The following is a 19,632-nucleotide window of genomic DNA, read 5'->3' as shown; positions in this document are numbered from 1 at the left end:
GGGGGCTTCTCCATATCAGCCTAATGTTGTCTTTTATGTGCCTTGAAGGTTACAAAAGGTTTCATGTTTCTATCTGCCTTGGTTTCTTAAGGAGACGGTCCTTAGTGTTATTCTTGGAACGCACTGTATATATATATATATATATATATATATATATATATATATGTAAATGATATTCATACGTCGATATATACCACGCTGATAAGGACCACCACCTAAAGTTTATCGAATTCAAAATAGGACCTCTCGAAATTTGGCTTTATAACAATTGTGGACAGCCATACCTCAGAAACTATACACTTTTCGCCATAGGTCTATATGAACTTTTTATTTTATTTTGATGTGAGGAATCACCTCTTACAGTTTCTCTGTATAGTTCATTAACACCCTGTATATATATATATATATATATATATATATATATATATATATATATATATATATAATCTTTCATTACCTCTGTATTTATAGTGTCTGATGAAGCCAAAGTGGATGGTTGACGCAACTGTTACATGTTATTTATTTTCACAATAAATGTATTGTCTTCTTGAGAGAGTAGTGTTAATCGGATGTAAGTGCAAAAGTGGTATAATAGTGGAATTAGTACATAATACAGACTATTTCTAAACGAAAACCCATTTATACCCTCTTTTTATGAACGCATTAATGAGCCAGAAGGCATTTTAAGGCATTTTGTGGTCTCGAATTCATCCAGATGGCAATTATTGTAGTGTCCGATTTTCCAATATTTCAAGATTAATCTTATTGACGCTAGTGGCAACATACGTTTGTCGTTATTATCCATAATTTATTTTGTGTAAGAAAAGAGTTTAATGGTTTCAAGGACCTTAAATGAAAATGTATGTAGAAGGAATTGAAGCGGATTTTCAGAGAAACCTACCAAGGTCATCGTTACATTACAACGTGCCGGGTTTTTTAAAAAAAGAAATTTCCAAAGTGTGCTTTAGTTTAATTTTCTACGACTATGCACCAAGAACAATGAAGATGATAATTTGGATAAAGAATAAAATTTTGGAATGATCGAAGTAAGAAGAATAATAATTCCTGAGAATAATTCCTGAGTAAATCCTGAGTAAACTCTCACGCGCGGTGTTTTCCACCCGAAAGTCCACTTTGTCGAAGCTTGGGTCGAAGTAGCATTCCTATTAGAAGTGAGCTCTTTATCGTTAACCCATCACAGTTTCCTAACCATTGTGTTATTGTTTCATCAAATTCTACTAATCTTTAAACGCCCATTGACGCAACAGCTGAGTCGGTGCTTTAAACCTCAATACCTCAGCCTCTAATTAAGGAAGGAAGATTATTTTCATACCAATGTATTCCTGAAGGGTACAGCGTTCCGCTGGTGTCCATTTTACGTATGTAGGTGTACCACGCCGGGAGAGAGAAGGATAAAGGTTGTGTTTTTTTCAACAGGTATTTTGGAAGGACCATTCCTCCTTTGGGGATACAATACACTCATACAAATTGGTATGTGAAGCAATGAGATAGGCCACTATATGGTAATATCCTGTGTTAGTACTTCTTTTTTATGTGGGGGGAGTAGAGAGGGTACAAAGTGGGCCAATTTTTGGAGCTCCAGTTTCTTCACATAAGTTGCATTTATTTTTGTGACGAACTCAATAGTTGTGCCCCTAATTAAACTAGAAAGATGTTTTGGTACCAATGTATTCCTGAGGGATGAAGCTTTCCTCTAGTATGCATATTATGTATGTGGGAGGGAAGATGATTTTTTTTTATTATTTTCATGATACACAGTGCGTTTTTATAGGAATTTCGTTATGAATTTTTGTTTTGCTTTCTTTTTCAGTAATGGCTACATTTTTTAATATATTACTGTCACAAGTGTCTCAGCTACACATTACCATAATTTTGTCAGCGTTGGTGACTACAAGAATTGCCAGGGTCACGAAAAGTCTTTTTTAAATTTTTGTAATGATTTTTTTACGTTTCTCCTTCCAAAAATATGACGAGAATTACACAAATTTTATTTTGTTATAATTTATAGTCTATAAGCTTTCCAATGGTGCATAAATCATGATTATGTGATAATTAGTGGGCCACTAACGTGAGAGAGTCTATGAGGTTTTTTTTTAGAAAAAACCTTTGGCGGGTGTCTAAACACTGAAGTTGATTAGTATAAAAACAAGAACTTCTTTAACTCTCTGGAATTAGTCAGCGAGTTGAGTATGTTAGTATTGGTTAGATTGGTTAGGTTGGCAAATATCACTTTAATGTCCGCCAAGGAGGTATTTGTATTTTATTGTGAACGGTTCACCTAGGAGTTTAAATCTTGTTTTAATTTTGAATGATGAATATAATGAAGGTGTACTTCGGGATTCATTTCACTGAATACATCTCACTGTTGTTGTTCAATATCAAGTTTTAAGTTTACTAAAGTAATATCTTTCCTTTTTAATTGCTAACCTATATATATCCCTATCATGTAATTAATCACAATTACATTTACAGATAGATAAGTATTTAATATTTAGACATTGTTTTTTCCTTAAGCGCTAATAATATTCCATAAATAATGTATTGTGTTTATTTCAGGAAAGTATATAGAATGTAATCTGGAGGGTTTGTTTTGTTTCAGTCGAGAAATGGGTAAGTTTTGTATTTAATGATTATCTCACGGTTAATGATTGATTTGTATTAATTTTAAGGCTACTATCTCTGTATACTGTTATTTGTACAATTTATCAAGTTTAGAATTACTTCCGCACTATATATTACTGTGAATGATAGCCACGAGAAGCAAGAAAGAACTTTACTTATTCGAAATAAGTTACCTTTACTATTATCTAATATATACAAAGTTTCAGTTTTACAGGTAAAAGATGGAATGAGTTTGGTTTGTGTGAAGACGGAAATATGCTATTTTCGCCGTTAATATAGCAATAGGTTTACATGAAGATGGGAATATTCTTAACGCGCTTAATTGATCATAGGAAACCGCTTCTCATGATCTATCAGTACACACTGGAAATATTTAAAGATGTATAGAAAAGATTTACAAGATCTTTGTAAAAGTTTTACGGTACAGCAATCCGCGTAAGAAGAGCTAGGACTGATTTCTGACATTTCCGGGTTTAATAGAGAGGATTGAGAAATAATGGAATATGCTTGTGGAACGCCTAAACAGAAAAACACTTTCGTTATCTATTACTGTTTTTATTCTGTAGTGCACAATGTTAAAACCGAAATGATCCATTCCTGGCGCTTGCAGTTTTAGTAGAAAGATTTGAGCAGCGTTTCCTAACCGGTGTGCCACAAATGGACCTCTGGCGTGCCGTGAGGATATCGTCACAAAATTATTAATTATATAGTAATCAAATTGCAAGACATAGGAAAATATGTAAATTTGTATTTCACACTACTATGAACCTCTACAATGGAAAAAAATACTCTAGTAGATATACTGAATATTATTCAACATACATTACTGGGTAGCAGATAGTTTTTTCGGCAACAGAATTTTATTTGTTGGAGGTTCATACACATTTTTACAGCTATTTTTTACAAAGGCTGTGTAAATTCTCATTCCCTTTTCGACACCCTACTAACGTGAAGCAGGATTTTCTGCAATGAACATAATCACGTGTAAGAACAGGTCACAACTGTTAACTCCGGAGGAGGATATGAGGGTGTGTTTATTAACTATCCGTCCACAATTGAAGAAAGTTATGGTAGAACATCAAACTCAAATTGCACCTTAATTTTTCTTCTTTGCACCAACTTGTTTTGCATATTGTTTAAAAAATGTAACCTTCGTATATTATTATTAAGCAATTGAGGGGTAAATTTGGATAAGGGAGTAACTAGCAACTCTTCAATTTTTCAGGAGAGCAGAAAAACAAATGCCCTTATCCAATTAACCAACGTATTCACACACTATTTTTTTAGACAGGCATTTGGTACGGAGCAGAGATATTATCTTAACACCACCTAGACACATACGGGCATGCTCAAACTTGCAGAAAATATGTGTATCTCATTTTACCGGAAATAGGTCGATACGCCCTTATCCAAATTATCCCTTCAATTGTAACTTAAATAGATTTTATTGAAAAATTGTTACACTACTAATATTACTGAGCAATTCTAATCTTCATATAATATTTAAAAACTCTAACGTATACTAATATTAGCCATGTTAATAAATTATAAGTTTCATACTATGTTATTTTAACGTCGAAAAATGACAATTATTGCTTCTTTATTGTTGCAGACTATTTCGTAACTTGCAATTTTGAAAACATTCAATCCTCCCCACAAAGCGAACATGCATACAAGGTACCTACATTTGTGTTTTAAAAGTACAAGAGATGTTATTGTTCTTCGTTATTTAGTGATCTTCCTTCTTAGTGAAATATTAAATCCGGTTTTCGAGAAAGAAAGAGTATTTTTTTTAAAAAAAGAAACGAGTTCTAGAATTCATTGCCATTGCTACCTATTTTTAAATTAGAATGAAAAATAAGCATAATGATTTATCACAAGGGAAAACCAGTGATCGAGCTTTCTTCCTTTTGAGAAGGAGATCAGTAATCACAGAAAAAAAATTACCATGGTATTTTATATTTACAAATAATAACAATAATATTTATGAGTGTGCCGCGAGAATTCAAGCTATACCTATAATGTGCCGCAAGTTGAAAATTTTGGGAAATACTGGATTAGATTAAAGATGCACACATACTTTTCTGACATTTTATTGATTGCAAGAAACCACTTCTCCCTACCTATTAGCAATTTTATCTTATAGGATGAAGGTTAAAAACGGAAGTATTCATTTCTATAACTTCGGGTTCGACAATAAAAGGATATGAAATCTTTGAGTGTAACTTCCCACATTTATGTTCTTTACGCTAAATGACTCGATCGTTAAAGCAAATGAATGGTAATGGAAGAGTTTGTGGAATGAGAAATTGGGAGGAAATTTGAGTACCCCGAGAAAATACACAAGTACGATGTTGTCCACCACAACCTTATTAACCAAGGATCGAACCAGGGACCCCACACAGCACAGATAAGTGGTCTACCACTGAACCTTAGTGCCTAAACACTTCTATAATACCTAGTCCCGGGCATGCTATGAACTACTGAGTATATCCGATCCCATCTGAGGTCCACTATGGGCTAAGACAAATATCCTTTACTCCCGAGATCACGTGGTATGCCGAGGGACTTCGCAATTACTGCGCACTGAAAACATTTAAAGATGTATAGAAAAGATTTACAAGAACTTTGTAATAGCTTTATAAGGCATATTTTACAATAAAAATGGTGAAGGGTTAAAATTTTCGAATACATTATTTAGATTCTACCTACAGAACATTGCAATATATTTGGCTTATCCGCATTTTAGTGTAATATGGTATGTCACCCCGTAGGATTTGCTTGCTGCAATTGATGTTTTGTGTTAATTTAGAACCAGATTGTCCAAAGATGGCAGGGTTCAAACTGTCTAAACCCTACACTCCCTCTGGAGGGTATTTTGAATTCGGAACTGACCCTGCACCTATCTTCGGTATTAATGAAGGGATTTTCAGGATCTTAAGGACGTTTTAGGTGGTTTAGATGATATAGACCCTATTTGCGATAATTTGGAAGCGATCTGAAGTACCTTTATCACTTTAGTCAATTTCTAGTGTTGCTTAAAGTCGAAAAACAAGGTCATTATAAAGTTAACGAATAAGAACCTACTCACGAAGTACCACTTTTTAAAGGCTTTTCCAGAGATATTATGTTGCACAAAGGTTTCACACAATTTGTTACTAAATATAAATTTTTATGACAGATTCAGGTTGAGATTTATCAAGCATTAACACTCATTACAGAGTAATCATGTCTGAAAAGAAGTTTGTCATTTGCAACCAGGGTGCTACCTCAAAAAGTAATCTGATTAACAACACTGTATGTGCTAAATTTATAGATTGCAACTAGACATGGTTGTTGTGTACAACGACCTAGAGTCCTCATATCCAGTGACTTTCAAGTCACTCCAAGAAGGAACTGACATAGGGGTGCTCGCTCAGTTTCTCCTGCAATACCTTCCACAGGTTGAGTATCTTCTACAGCTTATCAGTGACTGCCGCTCAAGTGACTGGGAAGGCTATCTGTCTGCATTAGAGATAAGATCAAATACTTCTTCGCGTGTGATAACTTGAATTATGCTAGACTCAAGCCAGTCCATCTTGCTCAAATGAACTCCTTGGAACAAGATGATCCAGCTACAACAGAAGCACTGAAGTCTGGTGATTTTGTTTTGTAAAAATCTGAGATCCCTATCACTCACCTTTTCACTGACCAGATACTTGAACAAGTAATCAAGAAGTTGAATTGAAATGATGGTATGGTTGGCTTGAGTCAAGATGACGCTGCTCTAGATCGACTTGTAAATCACCACAACTCACCTTAGTCATTTGGTGCAACAGTTTCTGAACAGTTTCGCAATGCTTCGAAGCATTCTCAGCGAAGTAAACACTTTCAACTCTCAGGAGCGGGTGCTGTCAGAAGCGAAAAAATGCTTACGAACTACTCCAATGCATAGAACTACATTGCAAAGGCAATCCATTCATAGTGAAGATGCACTTGATGAATCTTATACCTAGATGTACAGTGACAGACAATGCAAAAGATGACATTCGGCACCTTCTAGAGAAAGGAGAGAAGAGCTTCGAGGACTTCATTAATGACAAATTGCTGCAAATGTCAAAATGGTCCATTTGGGATCCAGTGCGATAGCTCAAGATAAAGATGTTTTCCAGTTGGACGGATTAAAGCAAATTCCATGTGGGTGATCATTAAGTTGCGTGAAGAGCGTGTACGTCTTTTCAGATTTCTCATTATCTAAGAAAGTAGACCTGAGCTAGTACCAAAACATGAGGAAATGATTGGTGAATACGAGATGTATGTGGTGCCATGCTCTCTTTACTCCGTAGAGGCTCTCTTTACATCCATCTCAGAAGGCCAGCCTGATGCACGCTATTCAAGGAGCTACGACTGAATACGTACCTGAAGTATTTCCATCTTATCCATTCATGGTGATACTCAGGTGAACATTGCACCACGCAGTGAACAACCACAAAAGTGCTCATTGTTAACGCAATGGCTGTACTTCAGAGCATGAAGAGAACATCAGTGATGCGGAATCTCTTCAACCACCAAGAGGAATTAATCAAACACATTGAGTTCAATATGGTTGGCTATAACGAGAGACTAGTGGTAGGTTACCGTTACCAGGAGCAATCGCTGAAAACAAAACCCGTAAGAAAAGAGCAGTGACATCCACAGATTTTAAAATTCATTTACAAATGAAACTAACCATATCTCAGAGAAAGCTTCTCTTCTCATCAATGGCTAAGGTCAGTCTTACATCTATGTTCGCCCAAGCTATTCTACAGTATTTCCCCAGCAGTAACACCTTCAAAATGTCTATGATGTGAAAATTAAAAACAACAACTTCGTGGAAGACCATTCACATGAAAAGGTCGACACACTGATACCTCATCAAGTCCTTGCTTGTAGCTGAGATTGAGTAGTGGGAAGTATGTGTTTGGTCACCAGATACAGAGGTCCTGACAATCCTTTTCGATCTGACCACTTGGGACGCCTTAGAAGTCGCACTCATCTCTAGTTTCTAACTGGAAACGCCACGAAATACAGAGAAATAGATGTTATGAAGAAAGTACGAGTGATTGGACATCGCAAGGGTCAAGGTCTAATTGGACTCTACAACTTCTCTGGAGCAGACTAAGGAGGCAAGTTTGTTGGTGTCACAAAAAAAAATATGGATCAGTGCAGACATGGAACTGAATGATGATGATTCCGTTCTCAAATATATTCGAGAGCTTGGAAACAGTAATGGCGAACTTTCAACAGAGATCAAGGATATGGAACGATTTGTCAACTAAGTGTATTCTTCGTCAGTACCGATACACTTATCAGCACTAAGATGACAATTGTTTTGTTTAATAAACTTGCAAGGAGAAATGTTACCTCCAACTCGTGAAGCACTCCTACAACATATAATAAGATCTAATTATATGGTCATGCGTGACAAGTAGCATGTGACCAACAGCTTCAAGCTTCCCGAAACTGAAGAAAATAGTTGGTAGTTGGACAAATGTGTCTACATGCCAGTGCGATGCCTCACCATGCCTACTCCTCGAGCTCTGACTGAAGTTACAAAATGTGCGTGTAAGGCAGGAAGTTCCGGCAGTTGCTGCGAAAATGGACTTCGTTGTACGCCGCTCTCCAAGTGCTATGGCGCGGACTGTAGAAATATGATCAGAGATGTCCATGAGGAAGAAGATGATGAGTAGTATCACGTAGTGAAGTAATCTCTTAATAATTCCATTGTGCTGTTTTTAGATGTTCGTTAAATCCATTAGTTATTTCCTTCGGTATATAACGTAACAAGCGTAATAAGTAACTGAAATATGTCACATTAGTTTCAGTTTCCTAATAGTAATAAATATGTAATCAACAAAACGATTGCACCAACGTTTTCTCATGTTTGAAATCCTCCAAAAAGTGGTACTGCATTACTAGGTTCTCACTCGTAAACTTCATAATGACCTTGAATTTTCACTTTAAGCAACACTAGAAATTGAGTAAAGAGATAAAACTACTTCATATCGCTTCCAAAGTATCATAAATAGGGTCGGTATCATCTGAAACACCTAAAACGTCATTAAGATCTTGAAAATCATTTCATCGTTACCGGAGATAGGTGCAAGTCAGTTCCGAAACCAAAATGCTCCACAAGGAGGAAATAGGGGTCAGAAAATTTGCTACTTTTGGACAACCTGGTCCTAAATCAACCAAAAACATCAAAAAGTAATTTCAGCAATCAAATTTACGAGAGCTACTTTGATGACATGCCATACCTCAGTATTTTCATATATCACGTGATTTTTCTACGGTAGTCTAACTGAATTTAAGAAAACAGCATATTTACATGCTGTACATGAGAGTTATTTTTGTTGGACGACAGATATCACTCTTGTAATTGTAACATTAGGCGAAAATAATGGGAGGTGACATTAGCACTACAGAGAGCTACTTCTCATTTGTTCCTTTTGCAAATCATATTTCATGGCAAAATAATATAATCTCAAATAGTGTAATAGACAGTTCCTTATAAAGTAACATCTTAAACACACATATTATTTTTGGGTGTACTACTAGACACAACATACAATGGAAAATATGCTTAATTGTAACTAGCCTTAATATCAACTTAAAATTAAAATGTAGAGGTTTTTGCTTTATGGAAAATGAGGAAGAACGATCAACAGATATAACAACTTTGCAACAATATTTTGTAATGAACAATGCAAAATGACAAGAACTATTAAGCGAGTTTCGAGTATTGTTATTAGTCAAATCCGGAGTCTTATTTCTAAATGAAGAAGGGAAATCTATTTATTGCTAATATAACTATTAAGTCGTGGCTAATAGCACCGGCTAAAAAACTAGAAGTTTTGACTTTTAAAGTATTTACCAGGCAGTTTAAAAGTCCCCATTATTTTGTTGTTGCTCTATATTACCACAATATAAGACAAATTTCCTTAATCGCCTACAAAGTTGGTACACTCATGCCCAAAATTATTGTCGCATCTCTATAAATATGTTGTAGGAATATAATTTGATAACGAATATCCCATGTATTTCTTATAATGTTGGTATGTTTATAATGGGCAAAGACATGCATGTGGCAAATTTTATGTCAAAAGAGCAGTGAAAAAGAACTATATAATGAAAAAAATATTTTATTGTCCACTTAGCAACATTTTGTTTTACTCATTCTAATTTTCATATTTATAATTCTTTTCCTATGAAATTTACCACAAATATACATTTCCCGATTATACACATAGTAACATTATTAAAAGTACCCTGCAAAATCATTATCAAATTATATTCTTACAAGAAGACATTTATAGATATGCGACAATAATTTTGGACATGAGCGTACCTTTGAAACATACACATGTGCTCTGCCGCGCTTGTGATTGCTGGAAACAGTGACAAATGTCCTCTTTTGGTGTCTTCCGAAGTTCAGAAGTCGCGTTGATTTGATCGCTTCCACCCACGAAACTCATACCGTTCAGGGCCTTTTTAGCTTTGGGAAGAGCCAAAGATCCGATGGTAGTAAACTGTTTTTTAAGGCTATCAAACTCTCGGAATCATATTTTCCCCAAAATTGCACATGAACTAATGTTTACGCGTTGCTGGATTTGTGAAATTGCTCCAAATGATCACCATGTACTCCTCTGTAAAGGTACACTACCCAGACACTGTTTGTTATGACCTGTTCACACTTGTCAAATTCACATTAAGGCAGCTTAAGTACTGTACTGCAGAAGATTCATTGTGATTTCATTGCAGACATCAAAAGTACTACAATATTTCGGGAACGTTTTGACTGCACTGGAATGTATACCGTATAACTTTCTCTCCATCATATAGACTTGACTACTTCTTACGACATTCTTCGATAAGACGATAAGTATTCTTTTATCCTGTTATTTACTAAACCATATATAGTGAGAATATATTTGGGCAACTAACTACCGTCTTCACATTGAAAACATAGGTGTTTAATTATAGGTACAGTAAGTGACAAAAGTCTCTTCCGCTTGATAATATTAATTGTACAAATAATTTCAGAATGGAAGAACAATTTGAATACAGTTTGCAGTAAATAAAAATAATGTCATTTCCTGTACCTTCCAGTCCTAATACTGTGGTTCCCAAAATAATTTTTACGAAACGGACTGTACATTTAGTTGTAGTTTTTTGTATCATGAATAACTGACGAACGTTTAAACTGTAAGTTCTACATGTTACCCTATGTTTTATTTTTCCTTTAGAAACAAACAACAAACATATGCAGGGAGAAGACCATATTAACTGTCTTCCGACATGTGAATATTTCGCAATTATACAAAACGTTGCGTTTGGAAAAAGGTAATTTTCTCAAATTATATTCTTTTAAATGTTGATAATACATGTCAAATGATTCAATTTGCTCCACGTTAATTTATAATAACAGTTTTTCTAATAGATATCGCCGGTTTAAACTGAACAAGCAATTAGCTGTTTAAAAACTATGGGTATCATTGACATAGCTCTAAAATTATTTATTTATTTATGACTTCTTTTACGTGACGAAGTTAAGGCTTAGCAGCCTTCTCCGAGCACTTAACCACCTGCATAATTTTTTTATACATACACAAAAAAACAAATAATTAAAAAAGAAAATGATTTTACCAATATAAAAAGGATATGCTGTTTAAGTTAAAAAATAGTTAAAACTAATAATCATGAAATTTAATAAAATACCAGAGAAGAAACAAATACAAAGCAAAACACTAAAAGACGTCTATATGGGAAGAATACACATTGATGCTAGTGGTCTACTATTTCCACGCTTAATTGCATGAATTGAGAGCATGCCCGCGACCGTTCGATCACTTTAATGGACGTTTACCGCTTACATTGCACCCTGCCCGAGATTGTTCGAGTTTGGACCTTAATCCTTGTGCACGAAGTGCACTGCCAGGATTTGTTCCCTAATCCTGACTCGCCTAAGCGATGTAACCCTTATTCTCTGAGAGAATGAAATACGCCAACTGCACGACTAGACCGAAGTCTTGGTCCTGAATGCCTACCAGTTAACCTATTGCTGGAGGCAGACTGCTAGCAAGCTAGTACTACTATGCTCTGCAGTCATGACGCCCGAGTGTTGTAAGGCAAGCTCACTTCCCGCCCATGCTCACCGTTACCCAGATTCCTGGCATTGACTCCCAAGGGCTACCGAACCCCACGGTAGGACCACAGCCCGGAGAGTCCAACCTAAATCCGGGTACCCAGGCAATGCCCGAGGGGGCTTGTTCAATCCCGGCTCTGCCTACATATATCGTTCAACTGGCCACTGACTTCGCGTGTAGAGGTACCACACACACGTCGAGATGCTTCTGCATCTGATCCCGGATCCAATGATACGTCTTAAGTCATTATTTGAGTTTAGTACCGGCCCATATCTTACAGAGTTTCCTCCCTTCCGCGTTATCGGCGCCGTTACCCAAATTCCTGGGATTAGCCCTCCACCATTTTCATTCAGTTCCCCCGCAGGCACGAGTCCCTCACTCCCCTCACTAGAATCGTCCAAGCAATACGAGACTTCCTCTAATTACGGTAGAGGTACACCGTATATTACCAGAGCCAATGAGTGATGTAGACAATCTACTCAAGGCAGACCTTGTCATTTGAGAGCTGTGTCTCCACTGGTAGACCCGCCCAAACAATACGTGTTTAGGTACGACATACATGTTGTATCTGTGTTATTTGTCCGAAACCCAATGGTATGTGTAACCCACCATTAGAAGGGACACCCACCCACACCCTTCGTCGGTAGGGCCGTTCAAACAATACGGAACTTCCTCTAGACACCCTTGGTTGATGTAGACTGTCTACCTTTAAAGACAATGGCTATTTGGGACTGGCGATTCTTCTGGTAGTGTCGTGGTTCCTGCACCCAGTGGAGCTTCTGGGACGAAGGAGTCCCACTTTCTCAGCGCTCCTGAGGTACGAGTGTGCGTTAGGATACTAGGTATCCCATCCCAGAACCAAGAGCACGCACTACAGGCTCCTTGAGGACAGTACCTACATCATCCTCCTGGTAGGGCGTTGGATCCGTCTACACTTTGGACACACCAACTATCTGCTCTTTCATACATGTTCAGGTACCACGTAGCCTTATCTCCCGAATCCAAGGGCATGGCCTAGTTGCCCATTTCGGTGCATAGCCGAAGCCTCACCTCCGCCGGTAGGGGCGGCAGTCAAAGACTTCCTACCTCATTGAGAACGTGATGAGGTCACGTACTCTTCCGGATCCAATGGCACGAGTTTGTTGCCCATTTTGCAGGATAGCTGAGGCCTCACCTGCGCCGGTAGGTTGTTGACCTCGCTGCCACGCGCTATCATATGGCAGTTAAGGTACGGCCAGCGCGCCCGGCTCAGGGTCACCTTATCTACCTCGCAAACTTCCGGAGCCCGGAACCAGATGCGAGCCCGGTAAGGCATACGGTAGTCCCTCCCTCTTTCTTATTAAGGGCTTGGGACCGGCATCGCAGGGTTACGAAAATACATAGTTTACTAGTGGTCTACTACTGCCACTCTTAGTTGCATGCATGGAGAGCACGCTCGCGACCGCTTTATCTATTTGATGGACGGGTTCCGCCAAACAAGGCACCCCGCTCGTAGTTCCTCGATACTGGTATCGTATCCTCCTGCACAATGTGCACCATCAAGATTTGTCCCCTAACCTTGACGCCTTAGCGTGTAACCACCATTCATAAATGGAGTGAGATACGCCCACTGCACGGCAAGACGGAAGTCCTGAGTGCTTCCAGTTAACCTACTGGTGGAGGCGGTCCTGCTAGCGAGCCAGGCCCTAACATACTCTGCAGGCGTGGTGCCCGAGCGTTATAAAGAAAGCTCACCTCTCGCACATGTTCTCCGTTATCCAGGTTCCTGGGATTATCTTCCATATGTTACTGAATCCCACGGTATGACCATAACCCGGCAGAGTCCAACCTAATCCGGGAACCCCAGGGAATGCCCGAGAAGGCTCTGCCTACCTCTATCGTTCAACTGACAACCACCGTGTGTAGAGGTACCACACACACGTCAAGATTTTTCCGTCTCATCCAGGATCCAATGGTACGTGTTAACTCACCATTTGAGTTTCGTGTCTGACCATGTCCTACAGAGTTTCCTCCCTTCCGAGGGACAGAGCAGTTACCCAGATGCCTGGGATTGGGCCCTTCCCCACCTCCGTTTAGTCCCTCTAGGAGGCAGGAATCCGAAACTCCCCTTCCGGTAGGATCGTCCATACAATACGGGACTACCTCTCTTTAACGTGTTGAAGTACCACGTACTCGTTGAGATACTCAGTATCTCTTCCCCGACCCAACAGAACGTGTAAGTCGCCATTTGGGAGAAGGGCCGTGGCCACTGCTCTCCCCTGGTAGGGTCGTCCAGAGGATTACCTCAGGAAGAATGTATACTATAATAAAAATAACATAGAGAAACATGAATTAAATATAGTATGTAGCGGTACTTGAAGTATGCAAGGTGTTTCAAAACAACACCAACAATGTTTGGGAGGTGATTCCTGACACAAGATAAGGCAAAATGTGTAGACCAACCTGGGTGCACAAATGCGTCTATGAGAGCCTGTTTTCAGTCACATGTTCAAACCCAAGTTGAATTATTTGTGAAGGTTGGATTTCCTAACATGTCTTATATTCACCCATTTGTATAAAGTTGTGGTTAGATAAGTAATTGTCTTATGCGATGATAGTTCACTTGCCATTGGTTGGCTCCCTCAAGGTATAACTACACCATTTATGAACCGCCAACTATGGATTCGAACCCTGGATGAGTGACAAATATTTCGATGCCATGACGCTCCGAAAGCATTGAATGAGGATGTCAGTATAAAGTGTTCCTGATGAGGCTTTATTCTGACAAACTCATATATCTTATAAATCCAATCACACAGTATTACAGTAACATGAAATTTGAAGTAACTAACATATATGACAAAGAATGAAGACCAAAAAGCATTTATTTTTGTTTCTGATGTATTTAAGGGGGGATGTCCATGTTTGGGGTCAAAATATTCTAGTTTTGATAAGTATCATTTTCAGAATCTACAGTCTTTGAAGTTTCATTGCCGGAAGTTTCATGTTCGTACGTCATCAGGTTCCCTTCGAGAACTGCAAATTATTTTTACTTCCGTGTATTTTCAGGTTTAAATATATACTCGGGATAGACAAGAAAATCTAAAAACACTTCATACAGAACACGTAAATTTGGTTTTCCAGTGTACCACATATGTTGCGGTTGTCGATCGTATTTTGTTTTCAATGTATCATGTGGACCTCCCTCTTCCGTCAGCAATAACCAGTTCATCTGTGAATGTCGTGGTGTGAAAGTGATGCGGTAAAATGAGCGACCTGACTAACTTCCAAAGAGGCATGATCGGTGGTACGTGTCTAGTTGGAGCTTCAGTGGCAACAGTGGCGAACATTGTGGGGGTATCGAAAGACACTGTGTCCAATATCACGAGGGCATACACAATTCATGGGCAAACGTCGTCTGCAAAGCACACCAGTGCTCAAAAGACAATCTTGTCAGATAGGGACCGGAGGGCATTAAAACGGATTGTAGCAACTAAAAAGAACACCACTGCAATGAAAATTACGTCTGAACTCAATTCCGGCCTACCTACACCTTTTTCATCGTAAACAGTGCAACGGGAACTTCATAAAATGAAAATCATTGCCAGCATGTATGGCCAAACCCCTGGTCACAACAGTAAATGCGAAGAGGCGTATCCAGTGGTGCAAAGACTACAAGACGTGGACTCATGAGTAGTGGAAACACGTAATGTGGTCCGACGAATCGACCTTCACCTTGTTTCCAACAACCGATCGTGTTTACGTATGGAGAACACCGTCGCAGGCCTGTGATACAGGCTGTCTGGTCCCAACTGTAAAGCATGTGGATAGTTCTGTTACAGTATTGGCAGTGATATCGTGGTTTTCTGCAGGTCCCATTATGACTCTGCAGGGAATGATGAATGCTAAGGCATATGAGATCATTTTGGGGAACCAGGTTCTACCCATGGCCCAAATATTGTTCCCTGATGATGATGCCATCTACCAAGATGATTTGGTACCCTGTCACGCTGCAAAAAGCGTGAAATCATGGTTTGAGGAGCATGACCACTAGCATTCACACATCCCCTGGGTCCCACAATCACCAGATCTGAAAGTCATTGAACCATTGTGGTCTGAGTTAGAAAGACGTGTTCGGTTTCATTACGCTCCACCAGCATCGCCTAAGGAACTGGAGCATGTGCTGGAGGAAAAATGGTACAAAATTACACACACCACGATTCAGGATGTGTATACGTCCATTCCTAGTCGGATCTAAGCGGTTTTGGACTCAAAAGGAGACCCCACACCATACTAGTTATGATTTGTACATTTCTGCAAGCGTTTTAGACTTTTTTGTCAAACCCCTGTATATCTTCAGTTTCCAGTTTATTTTATCATCCCATTCTTCTGTAATGATGTAATAAATATACTTTTGCTTTGTCGTTCTGAAAAGAATACACACTTCATTTTGCTTACTGTTATTTCTGCGTTCACAGTTCTTTATTTTCCTTACTAGTATGTGTTAGTAAACTTAGTCAATAGGAGGTAAATGTAGACTGAATGTCAAAGAAATTGATAGCTTACAGGTATATAATGGTAAAGCAATCAGGGAAAGCTTTGGCAACTTTCAAAAGATGGGGAAAGCAGTGTAGGCAACTTACTTTATAAATATTCAACTGACGAGAAACCAACATATATGCTTTGTCCTAAAGGAGAGTTTTCCTGGAGTAGGTATAACAGATATCAGACAAGTGTAGGACATTACAAACATAAGTACTCGTTGCCTGCTGCAGTGATGGATGCTATGAAACCTATCTAGACAGCTCTTGAGGATCCTCTTTTTGGAAAAATGTTTGCATAGGAAAACACAGAACCCCATTGAAAGTTGCAATGCACTGATATGGCAACGATCTAAAAAAAACTACATTTGCAAGTTCTAAAATTGTACCAATTGAAGTGTATGATGCTGTCTTGTGTTTTAATAGCGTACGTGAATCAAGAAACGGTGTTCTGGAAAAAACGGGAATTTCAAAAGGTGAATACAACTTGAAGCTGATGAGAGACATGGACAGAAAAGTATAACAAAATCAGAGTTGGTGGTCCTGAACCTTATCATTGGAATCAAGAATGGAGAGAAGAACATGGAGGAATTCCGAAGAAAGCACAGCATAAGGGGGAAAGATATGGTTATGATCCTTTCTGAATGTTGTGATGCGTCTTATTGCTGAAAATCTATTGCATATTTTAAACGCTTAATTCCTCAAAATTGCATTTTTGGACATACATGTAACACTTTCTCACAAACTATTAACGCTAAAGTAACCAAATTTTGCAAAAGATATTAGTGAACTAGCATTATACCATAGTTTCTTTATTTCCCTCAATTACTGTTTGAAGAATATAAAAAAACACAATATTAAAATTCTTCGAAATTTAAAAAAATAAATAATTACTGGCTTTATATGTAACCTAGAAAAATAATCCTAGTTCGGTAGCATTGCCAGTTAGTGTAGGGTGCGAGAAATAAAAATTAAACGAATCTCTTCAGTAGTTTCCAAGAAAAAGGTACAAACACGTTTAGAGCTATGCTAAAATTTTGAGCCTATGCCATATGCGTAAAAGGCAAGATCGAGAGACAAAAATTAACATACAGATGCTGAACTTCTATACACATCTACCGAACAAACATTAAACTTCTGCAAGCAATAACAAAGCGTGGGTTGGCAAAATTCCTCGTCAGCAGCCAAAACACAGACATCCCTCCTTAACTCAAAAATGTACTTGCTGCTTCAGTGTTAACACTTACTGTGTTCACATTAAAAATCATTGAATACAGGACATTACAATAAATTTAACTTGCACTATGGAATATAATGTAACAAATAGAATTCTAATATTAATATACCCTTTTTCTTTTTTTTTTTTGATAATAAAGGTCTTTTATTCTCTTTGAACGTAATGACTTTTCGTTTAAGTATTTTCATAGCCCATTGTGCCACCGTATAATTCACTAGTGGTAACTAAAATAGATGTGAATACTGTCACTTTGATTACACACTGGCTTCAGCTACTTCACCAAGATGGATAAGAGAAGAGAGGGAGCAGAGTTTCCCTTATTCCATCAAGTAGATTACACTGTATATCTAAGGAATTAACATCTTGTAGCGTACTATTTATTGAACATTACAGCTGTGTATTCAGTCGTGAGCCAAGTAATACTTTACCTTAGAAATTTTCGTTTCAGCTGACCAACAAAATTGACATTTTTTCGTTCCTTTCGCGTCCGTTTAAACTATAATATGTTGATTGCGTATTGGAACCCATTTGGATATACAATACTTTAACAATCACTAATTTTCCAGCGAACATCATCATTTCCACGTCATGAATTTGCGTTTTACGCAACTATTACGTATGTTAATATTTATTTCACGTTGCATTTGTTTGATATTTACATTTCTAACACTTCACGAGCTGCATACTTTATTTTGTTATATATATATATTGCTAATTTTGGTTCATTTTGTCTTTGTGGATGGCACTAATAAACAGCTCTTATCTTCTGATTTCGCGCGTGATCTTGACTTATGTTCTCTTTCGCAAGATGCAACTCATTATCACTTACAGCAACTGGGGTTCAATTCACGAGCGTCTGTAAGTTTGCTCAAGCGCCAAAACGTGGAGATTCATTCTGCATAAACGATTAAAACTATTGACACTGTATAATATACTTATGCTCTGGTTTTAAAACTAGCAATTGTTGATACGGCAAAGTTTCAATGCTCACAACACTAACATATTTATCGATGTTCGCTGATTAACTTGGACTACATTTTACCACCGTGCACACCATTGTACTCTCTTTATTCATATTCGACGTGGGATAACAACGTCTATTACAGTTTGCTTGCAGCATAATACCAAAAATAATACGTTGACTAGGACAAAACTTCTGAGCTACAAAACATGGGACCTCATTCCGTATTAGTATGAGAATTTTCAATATCTTTTTAATGACGGGGCGGTGGCTACGCCCATATAGCGAAATTGAATTTGTCCACCAAAATAATTTTAAGTATTCTTTTTATATTGTCCACAGTTTGATAATCGCTTTAACACTACAATGTGTTGGAATATCTTTGACAATGTGTTGGACCCCATGAACCAAAGGTTAGCGTACTACCACTAAGCCACTACGACCCCTTAGAATGTTGTGGATCTCAAACTAGAATGATTTATTGGTCTCCGTGAAATAAATTGTGTCCGGATGATAGCAATAATAAACTTGTACTAGGTCATACTTCAAGGTACTTTTTCTGCATTCTGTCCTTTAGTATGAAACTGAATTGTAAGTTGTAATTTCAAACAAGAGTTAATGAACTATATATCGATAAAAATATTTATGTAAAGAAATACAAAGTTTTATGTTTTTTATTTTTCATTTTTGTTTCCTAGGACTGGAATAGCGAATGTTGTTGGATATGTAATGCTGGATTATCCAAAAGTGAGATACATGCGTGACTTGATATTCGGGTATTTTGAATTACTTGGTAAGTGTATGTTATTGCTTCTTACTAATCAAGATAGTGTTATGTGAGATTTAATATATAAGTATATATATATGTAAAGACCAAGCTATTTTTGAATGGCTTGAATCTTCACCATACACATGCGTCAGTAGAAATAGTTATTTTTGGCAACTTCATCCATCATCCTACTTTCCTATTGATATTAAAGGAAGTCTAATTGGTAGAGAGAGTACACCAAATTGTTATTTAGTTCTTCATTGCAAAAGAATACTTTAATTGTTGTAGAGATAACATTAATCGGCTTTATTCGTGGTATATAATTACAAAACTTATTC

The 19,632-nt window shown here is 37.6% G+C and overlaps 1 protein-coding gene across 1 annotated transcript in view; it reads left to right on the top strand.

Moving 5' to 3' along the window:
• LOC145692610 (uncharacterized) overlaps window positions 1–19,632 on the top strand; it is an 87,631-nt gene that overhangs the window by 37,184 nt on the left and 30,815 nt on the right. The window contains exons 5-7 of the mRNA XM_081767931.1: window positions 2,578–2,631; window positions 10,908–11,004; window positions 19,224–19,318. Of these exons, the coding sequence (XP_081624057.1) occupies window positions 2,578–2,631; window positions 10,908–11,004; window positions 19,224–19,318 (246 nt within the window). The remainder of the gene's footprint in view (window positions 1–2,577; window positions 2,632–10,907; window positions 11,005–19,223; window positions 19,319–19,632) is intronic.

Source organism: Thermobia domestica, chromosome 8 (genome assembly GCF_964235325.1).
Source record: "Thermobia domestica chromosome 8, izTheDome1.hap1.1, whole genome shotgun sequence".
In the NCBI taxonomy this organism is placed as follows: domain Eukaryota; kingdom Metazoa; phylum Arthropoda; class Insecta; order Zygentoma; family Lepismatidae; genus Thermobia; species Thermobia domestica.
This window is presented reverse-complemented; position numbering and strand designations above follow the sequence as displayed.